Source organism: Dromiciops gliroides, chromosome 4 (assembly GCF_019393635.1).
Source record: "Dromiciops gliroides isolate mDroGli1 chromosome 4, mDroGli1.pri, whole genome shotgun sequence".
Taxonomy (NCBI): Eukaryota; Metazoa; Chordata; class Mammalia; order Microbiotheria; family Microbiotheriidae; genus Dromiciops; species Dromiciops gliroides.
The window spans coordinates 34,676,125-34,691,635 of record NC_057864.1 but is presented as its reverse complement, the minus strand read 5'-3'; the positions used below and the strand labels follow the sequence as shown (position 1 = coordinate 34,691,635).

At 40.3% G+C, this 15,511-nt stretch overlaps 1 protein-coding gene across 1 annotated transcript in view; it reads right to left on the bottom strand.

Moving 5' to 3' along the window:
* The window catches only part of DIPK1A (divergent protein kinase domain 1A), a 125,805-nt gene extending 111,041 nt beyond the window's left edge, over positions 1–14,764 (bottom strand). Inside the window, exon 1 of the mRNA XM_044000592.1 lies at positions 14,596–14,764. Coding sequence (XP_043856527.1) covers positions 14,596–14,649 — 54 coding nt within the window. The 5' untranslated portion in view covers positions 14,650–14,764. The remainder of the gene's footprint in view (positions 1–14,595) is intronic.
* Between the last annotated feature and the right edge of the window lie 747 nt (positions 14,765–15,511).

The following is a 15,511-nucleotide window of genomic DNA, read 5'->3' as shown; positions in this document are numbered from 1 at the left end:
AATAGAATGGCATTTTCTCCTGGTATGTCTATGATAGGTCAGTCTTGGCTTAGATGTGAAGGAAGTCTTGATTTCGTCATAACCGTATCCTTCTTACTTTCATAGCAAATTTCTCTGATCATGGTAGGAAAACTGCAAATGTTTCATAATGGATTTTTAAAATTACAATCATCTAGCACCTCTGAACTGCTATAATGGGATATAGGTCTAAAGTACTATATTGCTTTGATTTTGCTATTCTGAACTTATGACTATTCAATTTCCTAATCTAAGCAACTAGGGAAAATCAGCTCTTAGATTTGTCATCTTCTTGTTTATTTGTTTAATAATGATACACTAATATATAAGATTAGGGCCAGATAGTATCACATTTTTTGAATGATATGAGGATAACATATATCCTTAAAAAGAGGAAAGGATAAAGATGTAATGTGATAAAGACATAGAAATTTTAATTTTTTAATGAATTAGCAAACAACTCTGGGAAAGGTGTCAAGATTAGACTGTTTTCATTTGAGAACTGAGATGCATGTGATTGGCTTCCAAATGTTTTCATTGGAGTAAAAGAATATACTTTAAAGACTTGAGATATCTGTAACCTTTTGCAATCATGCTAGGGAAAAACAATGGAAAAGGCCAAGTAATGATGATGGTCCCAAATGATATGTTTCTAATTTTATTCTGGAGGTAATAGGGAACTACTAAACTTCTTTTGGGTTCATTTGGACATTAAGAGCTACCTAGTAATTCTGATGCTTAAATGCACAGAGTTTGGCTATGTTTTTTTTTTTTGTTGTTGTTGTTGTTGTTGCTTTTTGTAGGCAATGGGAGTTAAGTGACTTGCCCAGGGTCACACAGCTAGTAAGTGTCAAGTGTCTGAGGCCGGATTTGAACTCAGGTCCTCCTGAATTCAGGGCCAGTGCTTTAACCACTGCGCCATCTAGCTGCCCCCTGGCTATGTTTTAATAATTAAGAAATCTCAAGTTAGAGGCTTCTCATAGAGAATTATTTTAATTGATTGTCAAGAAGTCAATCATGATTTTTTAAAAGTGAAAAGATAAAGAGGAATAAATGCTACCCATCTCCTTCACAAAACAACAACAACAACAACAAAACCCCCCAAACCTTAAACTACCCTACCTGTAGGTGCATATATTAAATGCACATATATTGGGAAAAAAATAAGAGAAATACTTTTGATCCTCAGGATGATCATAAATACAGCCTCTTGTCAAACCATACAATAGGTCTTTACAATCACACAATCTTAAAACATTTAGCTTTAGGAAAAGGTTTATCTCAATTTGTTGAAGCTAATACATTAAATGGGCTCACTGTCCAAAGCATTTCAGTATATTCAAGATGGTTAAATGGATATTTTTTTGAAAAAGTCTGCTGTGTGATCTAATTACTTGGTTTAAAAGGCCAATTTCAAATTAGAGCAATGTTAGAAGTTACTAATAATAAAGAGTGGGTTTTAATATCGTAGCTAAATTTTTTACTAAAACTTAAAATCACTAAACAAAATTTTGTATTTTGCTTTATGAATTCTTCTAAAATGGGAGATTTCTTTTTCTTTTCTATTTGATCTTTCTCTCAGTATAAAACAACAGGACTTATTTTACATTTTCTCCTCCTCTTCCTCCTCCTTGTCCTTCGTCCCCACTCTGGATAAGATTTCTAAACTCTCAGATGAATTATGGGTATCTTAATTTGATGTTCTTCTTAGAGCCCTGATGTTTATAAAGTTAGCTTCATAAAGTTTAAGCGGGTTTTCATCACATGAACTACTTACTGTAAGGCCAATGTGATTAGGTTTTGTCAGACCCTACTAAATTATACTATTTCATATCACTAGCAGGTTTAAGCAGAATTACTTAGGAAACCTCCATGAGGAACTTGGAACCTGGAAAGTCAATCTACTCAAAGACATATCTCTGCAGGGGCAGCTAGGTGGTGCAGTGATAAAGCACTGGCCCTGGAGTCAGGAGGACCTGAGTTCAAATGTGACCTCAGACACTTGACACTTACTAGCTGTGTGACTCTGGGCAAGTCACTTAACCTTCATTGCCCTGCAAAAAAAAAAAAAAAAAAAAAAAGAAATATTTCTGCAAAATTGCCCTAGAAACATTTACTTAAGATAAACTGATCACATAATTATCTAGAATCTGTAAAAATCAAGTTGACACATTAACTATAGCCCTAGTGTTATCTGATTAATTTATGCTGTCTGCTTGCCAATTCCAGCTTGAGATAGCCATTATATATCTAGTACCCTGATTTACCTGATATAGTCTTGTCCTTCTGCCATATATTCTTTAATGTGTAAATCATTGCCTTCCCCATCTGCTTTCTGTAAAATTCTTTTGCACCCATTCTGCCTATGTAACCAAAATCTATATAAGGTTGATGAAAATGATATTCTAGGCTAACTGATTTTTATATGCAGTGATGCCTGCACTCTGAGTATAGTAAACCGTTTCCTCCTATCTTTACACCTTTGAAATTATGACTGGAAGCAATACCTATGAACAGATCCTCAGATGATTTTTTTTTTGTCACTGCTCCATTTCCTCACTGACTTGCCAAGGTTGGCAAAAAGAAGACCCAAGAAAGAAAGGGCATCAATTTTAGTTTTAAAAATGGTTCAAATTCTCAGATATTATTGAGGATTGATATCCATGGTATTGTTAGTATAAATCCAATATCTCCAATTCAATTATAGCAAATTCTATGAAGTGTTGAGATGTTAGAGGCAGCTGGGTGGTATAGTGAATAGAGCCCTGGGGCTGCCGTAAGGAAGATCTGAGTTTTAATCTGGTCTCAAACACTAGCTAGCTATGAGACTCTGAGCAAGCCACTTAACCTCTGTTTGCCTCAATTTCGTCAACTGCAAAATAGTGATTACCTTGCACGGCTATTGTGAGGATCAAATGGAATAATACTTGTAAAGTGAACAGCACATTGCATACCTGGCACATAGTAGGTACTAAATAAATGCTTTCCCTTCCTTCTTAGTGACTATTTATGAATACAATCAATTAATAGAGGATATATAATTCCAACACCTTCTCATCCAATGACAAATTGGAAGAGATTGTTGATGGAGAACAGAATTATTGTAAAAAGAATAGGAATTAGATAGCTAATTAATGTTCAAGTCTGTATTTGTATATCATGGTAAAAATTTTAGAATAACTCATACAACAACAAATAGAGCTATGGAAATGAAGATAATGAAGTCTAATGTGAAGCTTAAGTTGAATTTTTGGATCGAAAATAATTGTTGATTAGAAATTCTTGATTCTTTTAAAAAAATTTATTTAATTTTTTCCTCAATTACATGTATAGATACTTTTTGAGTTCCAAATTTTTCTCCCATCCTCCCTTCCCTCCCCCTTCCTGAAACCAGTAAGCAATTTGATATAGGTTATACATTACAATCATGTCAAACATATTTCCACATTAATCAAAACAAAAGAAAAAAGCCTCAAGAAAAAATAAACAAGAACAATAAAAAAAAGCAACAACAAAAGTGAAAATAGTATGCTTCAGTCTACATTCAGACTCCATAGTTCTTTTTCTGAATGTGGAGAGCATTTTCCACCATAAGTCTTTTGGTATTGTCTTGGATCATTACATTTCTGAGAAGAGCCACAGTCCATTGCAGTTGATCATCACAAAATGTTGTTGATACTGTATACAATGTTATCTTGGTTCTGATTAGGAAATTCTTGATTCTTAACTCCTGTTTGTTTGTTGTTGGTGGTGGTTTTTTTTTTTTTTTGGTGAGGCAATTTGGGGTTAATCGACTTGCCCAGGGTCACACAGCTAGTAATTGTTAAGTGTCCTCTTGAATCCAGGGCTGGTGCTCTATCCACTGCACCACCTAGCTGCCCTGATTCTTAACTCATGTTAATGGATATTAGTAAATTTGTCATGGCATTGGGTTAATAAAGAAGGCATTTTTTTATTATAGATTTGTATTAGTTGGTAAATATCAATTTTTTAAAAGTTGGAGAATGAGGATAAAATAAGAATTATAAGACATATTAGGAATATATTGCAGATTGTTAGGGCATGTCTTCATTATAAAGACATCTTCTTATAATAGAAGAATTGGGATCATAGGATATGTTGATTCCTACCGCTGACTATATGATCAGCATGTGGAGAGAGTATAATGCTAAGATGATAGCACTAATACCTGGAAGGTCAAGAGAGAAATTTGATTATGAGAACAAGAAGATAACTAGAAGTTCACCTATTAAATTAATTTTGTGTGTGTGTGTGTGTGGGGGGGGTAGCACTAGATTAGCCAGGATGGCTAGAAACCCTGAAGGATATAATTAGCATGAGAATAATTTGGAGACCTTAATATTGGCAAATGGAATAATAGAGAAATTAGGTCAAGCATGGGTATATCCCAAGACTGTCCTGAGGCTTCTTCTCTTTTCTTCCTTCCCTACTTTTTCTAAATCATTTTATCTCTATGCAGGTGACTTTCAAATCTCTATGTCTTGTCCTCACCTTTTTCTTTAGATTCAGCCTCATATCATCAACTTCCTGCTGGACATTTCCACCTGGATTATGTCCTGTAGGCATCTTGAACTCAAAATGGCCAAAACAAAATTAATTATATTTCCATATAAACCTTCCAAGTTACCCATTTTTGTAAAGCCCAAACCCATCTTTCCAGTCATCTCTCCCTCATCTTCTTTCATTCTTCCCTCTCCTTCGCTGGCACCAATTAGTTGCCATTTCTTATTAATATTCCCTACAAAACATCTCTGGCATCTACTTCTCTACAGTCAAACAGTCACCACCATGGCTCATGTTCTTACTCCCTCTTGTTTGGATTATTTCAATAGCCTCCTAGACACAGTCACCAAAATAATTTTAAGGTTCAGGTCCAGCCATGTCATTCCCATGTTAAAGAAGCTTCAGTGGTCCCCCATTACCTCCACTATAACACATAAACTCTGGCTCCAGCCTTCCTTTCCAGACTTATTTCACATTAGACCTTCCATTTTTTACTGTCCAAATTGGCTTACTTGCTGTTTCATTTACATAACATCTCATCTTCTACCTCCATGCTTTTGCACCGTTATAGGAGTAGTCTCTCCCTCATAATGAAGTCAGGTGTTTTTTTTTTTAAATTATTTACATATCATTTGAAGTGAAACCTCATGGGGTATGATAGAGAGGCAACCAAAGTTAACTACAAAGTTTTGAGTCAGAGAAAATTGTGGTACCATTAGCAGATATTCCTTGGGCAAGATATTTTGTCCCCTGGCCTCTCTGACTTTCTTCAATTCCCTGCTAAAATAAGAAGCTTTTCCTGATTTTCCTTCATTCCAGTCTGTTGATCATTTCCAATTTATCCTATATATAACATGTTTGTACATAGTTGTTTGCATGCTACCTCCCTTGTTAGACTGTGGGTTCATTAAGAGCAGGGGCTGTTTTTGTCTTTCTTTGCATCCCTCACACTTTGCACAGTGCCTGGCACATAGCAAACACTTTTAATAAATACTTATTGACTGACTGACTTAACAGACAGTGAGGAGGGAGAAACAGTTTGGGGGGGAAAGGGTATGGTTTCAGAACATATTGAGAAGAGCATGACAGGGAGACAACCAAGTGGATTACTGACACCTATGAAGGGGTGACAGTTGAAGCCATGAGGGACATTATCTTTAAATCAAGAGAGAAACACTAAAGACTAAATACTAAATCTTATATAAATGTTCACAGATGAAGGGTAGGAAGAGAACCAGGATAGTGAAATATTACAGAAACTAGAGGAAAAGAGTTTTATGAGGGAGACAGTCAACAAAATCAACTACTACAGAGGTAAAGCAACAGCAACAAAGACCAATTGTCAATTACTTTATTTAGTTCAACTTTATCCATCACTTATATACCACTTGTATCCTTAATCCCATCTCCTTCCATTTCTTTTGGAATTTTCAGAATCTGGTCCATCATTTGATCATTCCTTGTTTCTAAGTTTCCATCTCTTCTTTCCTACTGGATCTTTCTCCACTATTTATTTTATATACATACTCAGCCTTCCCCAAGCAAAGACAAAAACAACAAAAATCTCAAACTTGACTCTACTGTCCCCAAAGGCTATGAGTCTATATCTCTTCTCCCTTTCATTGCTAAATTCCTAGAAAGAATAATCAATACTCACTGTCTCCCCTTCTCCTTGCAACGTGACCACTACTTTGCTGAAATTATTCTTTCTAATCTCATTGGTGACTTAAGTGCTAAATCCAATGACTTAAATTTCTCAAGCTCCTCAATTTGGCATCTTCAACTGTTGACCATCCTCTCTCATGACTCTTGTGGCACTGCTCTTTCCAAGTTCTCTTTCTATCTGTCTAAATACTGTTTCTCTTTCATTAGGTCCCTGTCCTCCAACCTGCTCTGTGTGGGTTTATATCAGGACTCTGACCTCAGCTCTCTTTTCTTCTTCATATTTTCTCCCTTGATGATTTATTCCCTTGGATTTAGGACTTTAGTTATCACCTCTAAATCACATGACTCTGAAACTTTTATATCTGACATGAATCACTGTCCAGAACTCCATTCACTTTTGAATTTATGAATTTTTCTAAAGATCTACCTTCTCCCCCTGTTATCTTCTATGCCTACTCCCTTTTACTCTCACCACTGAGAAAGCAAGAAAAATAAAAATTCCTGTTACAGACAGGTATAATCAAGCAAAACAAATTCTTGCATTGGCCATGTCCAAAAAATATGTCTCAATCGGAGTCAATCACCTCTCTGTTAGGAGGTAGGCAATATATATAGTTTATTATGAGTCCTGTGGAATTGTGGTTGGTCACTATGTTGACCGGAATGGCTAAGTCTTGAAAGTTGTTTGTCCTTATAATATTGTTGTTAGGATATAAATTATTCTCTTGGTTCAATTAACCTCACTCTATACCAGTTCATAAACATTTTCCCAGGTTTTTTGAAACCATTCCCTTCATCCTTTCAGTATAATAGTATTCCATCACATTCATGTATCATAACTTGTCCAACCATTTCCCAGTTGCAGGCTACTCCCTCAGTTCCTAATTCTTTGTTATTATTAAAAGAATTGCTACAAATATTTTTGTACATATGGCTCTTTCTTTCATCTCTTTGGGGGTATAGACCTAGTAGTGGTATTTCTGGGCCAAAGGGTATGCTTTTTTTTTTTTAAATAGCTTTTAGGGCATGGTTCCAAACTCCTTTCTAGAATGGCTTGCCTGAGCTCTTTAAAGAAAATTTCAGAGTTTAATGGATATCTCTTTCAGGGTGACATCACTTCAAACTCAATATAGTTTCTTCACCCCCAAAATTTGCTCTTGGTCTTGCTCTCAGCTTCTTTATTCTAGGAAAAAAACACCCTCCCACTTACTCAAGCTGAAAACCTTGGGATTATTATTTTTTCTTTTCTCTCTAATCACTCTCTACAATCAGCTTATCAAGGTTTTCCCCCATTCCTACTTTCATCTGAGTTTGAACTTTCATTATTTTCCTCTAGGTTACCCTGATAGCTTTCTCACTAGCCTCCATGAATGCTGGCACATTTTGCTTCAAATCATCTGCACACAGAAGCAAAGAGGATTTTCTTTTCTTTTTAGTTTATTATTTTAATTTTTTTAACATTCATTTTTTGAGTTCTAAATCCTTTCCTTCCCTCTAGCCCTTCCACCATCCACTGAGAAGACAAGCAATGTGATACTCATTATATGTGAAGTCATGCCAAACATTTCTATATTAGCCATGGGGGGCGGGGGCAAGAAAAAAATATGCTTCAATCTGCACTCAGTTAATCAGTTCTCATTCTGGAGCATTTTTCATCATGAATCCTTCGGAATTTTCATGGATCATTGTCTTGATCATAGTTAGCTAGGTCTTTCATAGTTGGCCATTGTTAAAATAGTGTTATGGTATATAATGCTTCCATGGTTCTGCTCACTGCACTTTGTATCAGTTCATACATCTTCCCAGTTTTTCTGAGCCCATCCCCTTGTCATTCCTTACAGCACAATAGTATTCCATCACAATCATATCCCATACCTTGTTCAGCCATTCCCTAGTTCATGGATATCTGAGTTTCCAATTTACACAGAGACTTTCCTTAATACAAAAGTCTGGGTATGCAATTTCCTTGATCAAAAACCTTCTCTAACTCCCGAATTACACAGTAAAGTGTGATCTCATTAGTCTTGCATCTGAGAATTCCAAAAGCACAGAAGTCTTGGATCATATAGTAGAGGCTGTGTGAGTGGAGAGAGGAATGGATTTGGAGTCAAATCCCACAATCCCACTTACTACCTCTGTGCTCTTGGACAAGTCACTTCAGCTCTGTAAAAATGAACAAATGGGATGAGCTGGTCTCCAAAGCTCTTTGCAGCTCTAAATCTGGGATCCTATGAAGTATGCAAAACATCTCAGAAGAGGTCTATCAATTATAGTTAAACATATACAAATAATGACCTGGCACATAAAAGGAGGAAAGTTGTGACTAACTGGAATATTTAGTTCTATTATGTCACTAATTTCCTTACTGTGTTAAAAAAAAAAATGGAGGAAGAGGAGAAAAAGGAGGAGGAGGAGGAGGAAGAGGAAGAAGAAGAAAGAAAGAAAGAAAGAAAGAAAGAAAGAAAGAAAGAAAGAAAGAAAGAAAGAAAGAAAGAAAGAAAGAAAAAGAAAGAAAGAAAGAAAGGAAGGAAGGAAGAAAGAAAAGATCATCTTTAACATGAACCATTCATTCTCCAAGGAATCCGAGGCATTTCACATATGCAGTATTTTTCATTCATATTCAGATTTTTGCACTAAGAATATTTTGGTTGAAGTGACAAATGGATAAAAGAATTCCTAATGTAGATTTAAAAAAAATGAAATAGCTTCATTAAACTTACCCATATTATGGCCTTAAGGCAAAGATAGTAGCATAAATACTATTTTCCCAATTTTATAATGTAGAAACTAAGTTAGGAAAAAGTATTAAATGATGGCTTAAGGTCTTTTTTTTTCTTTGTTTTTTTAGTGAGGCAATTGGGGTTAAGTGACTTGCCCAGGGTCACACAGCTAGTAAGTGTTAAGTGTCTGAGGCCGGATTTGAACTCAGGTATTCCTGACTCTATCCACTGCACCACCTAGCTGCCCCTGCTTAAGGTCTTAATAAAGGAGTGGTACAGATAAGGATAGAACTCAGGTTCCTTGTTCTGACTTGCTGCTTTTGCTCTAGGTATAATATGATTTTATTCTTACTTTAACTGGCAAACAGTAACACAGAACAAAAAAAAATTATAAGTACTATATCTATCAGTTCTCCATCAGTAGCAAGAGACCAAGTTGGGTGATATTTTGTCTTGAAAATGTGATTTTATTTTGACTTTGTCCAGCACAAATTCAAAGTTGGAGCAGCTGGTGGGAGAGGAAGTGTAAAAAGCAGATGGTGGGAAAATTTGGGCAATGAAGGAAGGGAGGATAGATGAAAGCTGGACAATTCCAAGGCTTCTTTTATCAGCTGAAATTTAGCAAAAGGATGAGGGGCAAATAGTAAGAGCAAATTCTGCACAGGAATAAGAACTCAACCTATGAATATTTTTTAAAAAACAGTTTCTGGGGAGTCTGTCTATGAGTAGTGTTGTGAATTTGTTTTTTTTTTTAAATGATGTCCAATATAACATTTATATTTTACTATAGTTATATTTATTATTGAATATGAATGTTATTAATAATCTACTTTAAAATGTCCTCTACAGTAATTTTTTGTGAAACATTCTTATAACAATTATAATTATTATAAATATTCTTATAATTTGAAAATGAGTAAACAAGGAATAATTGGCATTTGTTTCATTTTACATTTGCATATTATCATTTATTTCACAATCAAAGCCAAATTTTAAAGAATGTATTTTTACTTTAAAAATGGGGTTGGTCTTCTTCTCATAGAACATAATGTTCTTGTGATTCTACAATCTTATCTCAAAAACTTTTATGAAAGTCCTAGTGTCATATTAACAAATAAAACACCTAGACAAATATATTTTAAAGTCTCATATGAATATACAATTTCCCATGACTAAAATAAATTTTTTAAAAGTCTCTATTTAAAAGTCTTCAGCCTAAGCACAGAAAGTTACATCAGAAACTTATATGAAAAAGAAATCTAAACTGCTCCTACAAAAGGTTTTAGAACAAACCCTAGTAAGTTTTGTTGCCCAGATAAGGGATCACAAAGAGATAACTTTGTTCTAATCTAAATATTCATTTACCTGTTCAACATTTATCCTTATCACCAATGTTAATTGCCACTATAAAAGCTAACCAGTATTACCCTCATCCTATGGCTAGAAAACAAAGTTCAGTTACTGGAATGTGTTTCTGGAGGAGCTAGGAAAGGGATTCAGTCAACAGTGTGGGACAAGAATATCCCAAGTAGTATTTGGTGGTGAGTTTTTGCACATCTGACTGCAAAGTCATCCAGGAGGGAAACCTCAGTGTCATCTTAGACTCTTCTCTCTCTCTCCCGCTCTTCTTCCCACCAAGCAATCGGTTGCAAAGTCTTGTGGAGTCTACCTCCATAATGTGCCTTATATCTGTCCCCTTCTCATCACCACCGCCCTTGTCATGTCTAGTCTCTATGACTGTAATAGCTTCCTAATTTTTTTCCCTGCCTCAAGTCCCTCCCCCCTCCCCCAATCCAACTGGCACACACTGGATATTCCTAAAGGAAAAGTATGACCTCACCACTCCCCTATTAAAAAACCTTACCTGTATGTTTGTTTTTATTGGCTTCTACAGTAAAATACAAACTCTTTTGCTTGGCATTTCAAGTTAAACTTCTCCTGACTATTCTTCTCAGTGTCCTCTATTGGATATATCCATAGCCTACCCCTAAATGTGTACTTCCAAGGATCTGTCCTGGGCTGTCTTCTCTCCTCTCTATATACCCTGTCTTTCAGGTGGAAGAACTAACAACAAGGAATTCTGTTCTGGATTTGATTCTCACTAACAGAGAGGAACCAGTTGCTACAGTGGAAATGATGAGAACCCAGGGAAATATCTATACTCTCCTAGAGGTTTTGATAAAGGAGGAAGTGCAGGTATATTCTGACATGCATTCTGCATATTGGCAAAGCAGATTTCAAAGGTTTCATAGGTAGGATCCCATGGAATAAAATGCTTCAGGGGGAAGTCAGCTCAGGAAAGAATTAAATTCTGAAAACAGAAAGGGAAACAACTGCAATGAAGAGGGAAAAAGGATTTGTTTGAAGAGACTAAATGTGGGTACACAGGAAACTCATCAACCAACTTAGATTTTATAATAAATGTATAGATAATGGAAGCAAGGCTGGGTTACAGAATGAGTATGAGAGTTTGCATGGTCTTGTAAAAAAAAGTGTCAGGAATGCTAAAGCTCGGAATGAACTGAGGCTGTCAAGGGAGGCTAAAGAATGACGAAGAGATTTTGAGTTATACTGAGAGAAACAGGAGGACTAAAGAAGGGATAGATAGGACAGTGATCACTGACACTAGAGAATTTGGATTCTCTGCAAAGGAGAAGGACTTTTGCCCTGGAAATGAAAGGATAAACAGCTGAAAGAGAGACCCCCAAATATGGTCCCTGCTCTCAAGGAGGTCACATTCTAACCGGAGAGACAGGATATCTATATATTAGGACTAGGTGGGGGGTAATCTCAGGAAGAAGACTGGGGGGGGGGACCAGAAAAGGACTTGAGTAGGAGATAAGATTTGAGCTGAGCCTTGAAGCTAGGGAAATCTAGAGTCGGAGGTTATAGGAAAACATTTCAGGGATTGGAGATGGCCAGAGCAAATTCAGGGACATAGATGCATTTATAGAAAGTAAGGAAAAAGAAAGAAAGAAAAGTCCTTGAGAATGGCAATTATTTCCACTTTATCTTTGTAGCCACAGATCCTAGCACAGGGTTTGGCACATAGTAAGTCCCTAACAAGTGTTTGTCGATTGATTTTGTCCCAAGAGCATGTATTTTCCCAGTTCATGGGATATCACTGACACCACTTAATACAGTGCCCCAGAACATTGATGAGCCTTTTGAAAGAGATCCATCATTACTGAAAAGGGTTTAGACACTGACCTATCCACAATGGAAGTAAGAATGCCTCTTCTTTAGACGGAGAGGTACAAGGCTAGTGCCACAGTTCTACATCCATTGGTCCCTACATTTTGGACTGATACTGTTCATGGTCAATGAGTGAGCTGGACCCTGACCTGAGCAGGAGTAGGAGAGGGTCCTGGATTGCCTATGTGAGTTGGGATTGGTATCATTGAGGGAGTATCCACAGGGCTGAGACCATACATCTCCATCTCTCATTTCATGCTCTACAGATATCATTCTAAAATAAGCATTAAGTCTAATCTCAACTAAGCAAATATTCAAATATATGTACTATGCCAGGCACATAGTAAGCAGTAAATAAATGCTTATTGATTTGACTTGCCAGTTATTAGGCCATAGGCAAAGCAAAACAAAACAGCACAAAAATCGATAACGACAATACAAAAGAATACATTTAAAGTACACCAGAGAGGTCCAAAACTCTTGTTCTCCTTCAATGTCTACTGTTCTTTTTTTTTTTTTTTAATTTTTTAATTTTGTTATTGTTTTTTGTTTTTGTTTTTTTGTGAGGCAATTGGGGTTAAGTGACTTGCCAAGCGTCACACAGCTAGTAAGTGTTAAGTGTCTGAGGTCGGATTTGAACTCAGGTCCTCCTGAATCCAGGGTTGGTGCTTTATCCACTGCGCCACCTAGCTGCCCCTACTGCTCTTTTTAAATCACTATTTACCCACCTACCCAAGCACTACTGCTCCATCCCCCTCTAACTATATTTACATACAAGAGTGTCTCAAAAGGCTTAACTGTACTCAGACTTTTAGAACACCCTGAATAGTACCCCAATTAAGAGTTTGGAGTTTTGAACATCTTGAATTCCATATGTTAAAAAGTACTGTCCTTGTATACTTAGATGACCCATCTGGCCCAGTAAAAAGTATTGAATCACATTTGTTTTTCCACTAGTGGTGATGGATTTTGGCCCACATCCTGGTAGTTGTTCCTTGGAACCAACAGCACACACAAGGAATCCTCATGTCATGAAATTAAACCAAAAAAAAAAAAAAAGGCACAGTAATCCAAGACGGAAGGCTGTATACTCACTCAAGGTCTTATACTCAATTGAACTAGTAGTGCACAGGAGACTGGGGGCGGGGGGGGGGGGGGAAGGGAGGGAAGAAGGCATCTTATTTTGGATTAGGTCATCAGGTTTTCCCCTCAGGGAGTCACTAAGTACAAGTCTTAAAAACCTACACACAACTGGCTGGCAGTTCCCTGCAATCATTTCCTCCGAAAATGTATATAACTGAAACAGAATTGGGTGGGGTTTGGTTTAGATGACCTTTGAGTTCCCTCCCAACTTTCCAATTTCATGGTCCTAAGAAGGAACTAAAACTCGGTAGCAGCCCAGATGCACTCGGGACATTGTTTTTTTACATGTGGTAGGACACCACTCTACCTGCTCTTTCTGTAGACTGGCAGCTCCTGGAGAGTAGGGATTGTTTCCCTTGTGTCTAGGTCGGCACCTAATAAACGGTGGTAGATTGGAATTCTATTTATCGCACAGTGAAATAAGCCAGTCAAGGATGTGAAACCCTCCCAGGCTGGAGTCGCGAAGAGATCAGCCACCGAGGGAAAGAAGAGAGCAGAGAAGTGAGTACAGGCCGGCTTGGCGGGCAGGTGATGCGCTCAGTGGGCAGGTGGGGGCGTGGGTCGAACCGGGCAAAACCAAACGACTATGCCCGCCAGGAGAGAGGAGTCCTAAGGAGATAGGGTGGAGCGGGATAGGCTTGGGGGGGATGCAGGGCTCCAGGCACAGTCATCACCCACCAGGGAGAGAAACACCGCAACACCTTAGCGCCCAGAGCATCTCCCACCCCGAGGGAAGGGGGCGGACCAGGCGAGGGAGGAGGGGGAGACCGAAGGACAGAGGAGGAGATTCGGGAGGTAGGAAGGGAGACAAGGGGTAGGATCGGGGAAGACAATGTGGGAAGAGGGGGGACATGGGGCAGGAGGGGTAGACGAGGCGGGAGAGTAGGGAGGACGAGGGGCAGGAGCGGGGACATGTCTGGGGCAGGAGGGAGGGGGACACATAGGAGAGAAGGGGGACACGCGGCAGGAGGGGGACACTGAGTAGGAAGAGGACACGGGGCAGGCGGGGGACACGGCAGGATTGGGGGACACACGAGGCAGGAGGGGGCGACATGGGGCAGGAGTGGGGATACGTCTGGGGCAGGAGCGGGAGACATGGGGCAGGAGGGGTATCCTGGGTAGGAGGAGGACATGGGGCAGGAGGGGGGCACGGGGCAGGAGGGGGGACACAGGGCAGGAGGGGACACACGAGAGAAGAGGGGACACCGGGGGTGCTGCTCTAGCCCCCAGCGCATCGGGTGACAGAGACACACGGACGGGCGGGCGGGCGGGGCCGGGGAGGGGGCAGCGGCCGGAGGATGGGGGGCGGCCGCGGCGGAGGCCGGCCTACCTGGAGGTAGTAGGGTTTCCTGAGCCAGGCCCCCGCACAGAGACTCCTCGCCATGGCACTCACACATCGCCCCGCCGTGCGAGCCGAGCCAGCCGAGCCGAGCCCCGCGAGCCGCTGCCGCCGCCGCAGTCAGAGGCGGACCCCGAGCCAGCGCTGGCGGCCCGGGTTCCCCGCCCCCTCCGCCGCCGCCCGGCCCGCCCCCGCGCGCCCCCGCGCGCCTCCCAGGCAGGCAGCCCCCGCGCGCCCCCGCCGCGGCCGCGCGCCTCCCAGGCTGGCCGCCCCCCCCCCCGCCCCCCTTCCCCGGGCCTCCGGGCAGCGGCGGCCGCAGCTGTCAGACCGTCTTAAAGGCGCACCTCCGCCGACACAAATCCTACTGCGCCTGGGCTCTTAAAGGGGAAGGAGAGGAGGAGGAGGAGGAGGAGGAGGAGGAGGAGGAGGAGGAGGAGGAGGAGGAGGAGGAGGAGGGGGAGAGGAGGAAAAAGGAGTAAGAGGAAAGAGGAGGAAGGAAGAGGAGGAGGACGAAGAAGGAGGAGAACGAGGAGGAGGGGGAGGAGGGTGGAGGGAGAAGGGGAAGGGGGGAGGAGGAGGAGAAAGGGAAGGAGGAGGGAGAGAGGAGGAGGGAGAGAGGAGGAGGGAAGAGAAGTAAAAAAAAGGAGGAAGAAGTGACGAAGAGAAAGAGGAGGGAAGAGGAGGTTGAGGAGGAGGAGGAGGAGGAGGAGGAGGAAGTGTGGAGGGGCTGCAGAAGCCAGCCTGGCACGTGCACCCCTTCCCTCTGCCCCCGCACCCCACCTTCCTTCTCCTCCTTCACCCACGGCCCCACCCCCGGCTTGGCCAGCTGCCCGAGCTGGCTGCGTGCACCCCCCCCCCCCACTCCCGACTTCATCTCGTTCAAGTTCATGCGGAACACGTCTGGGCT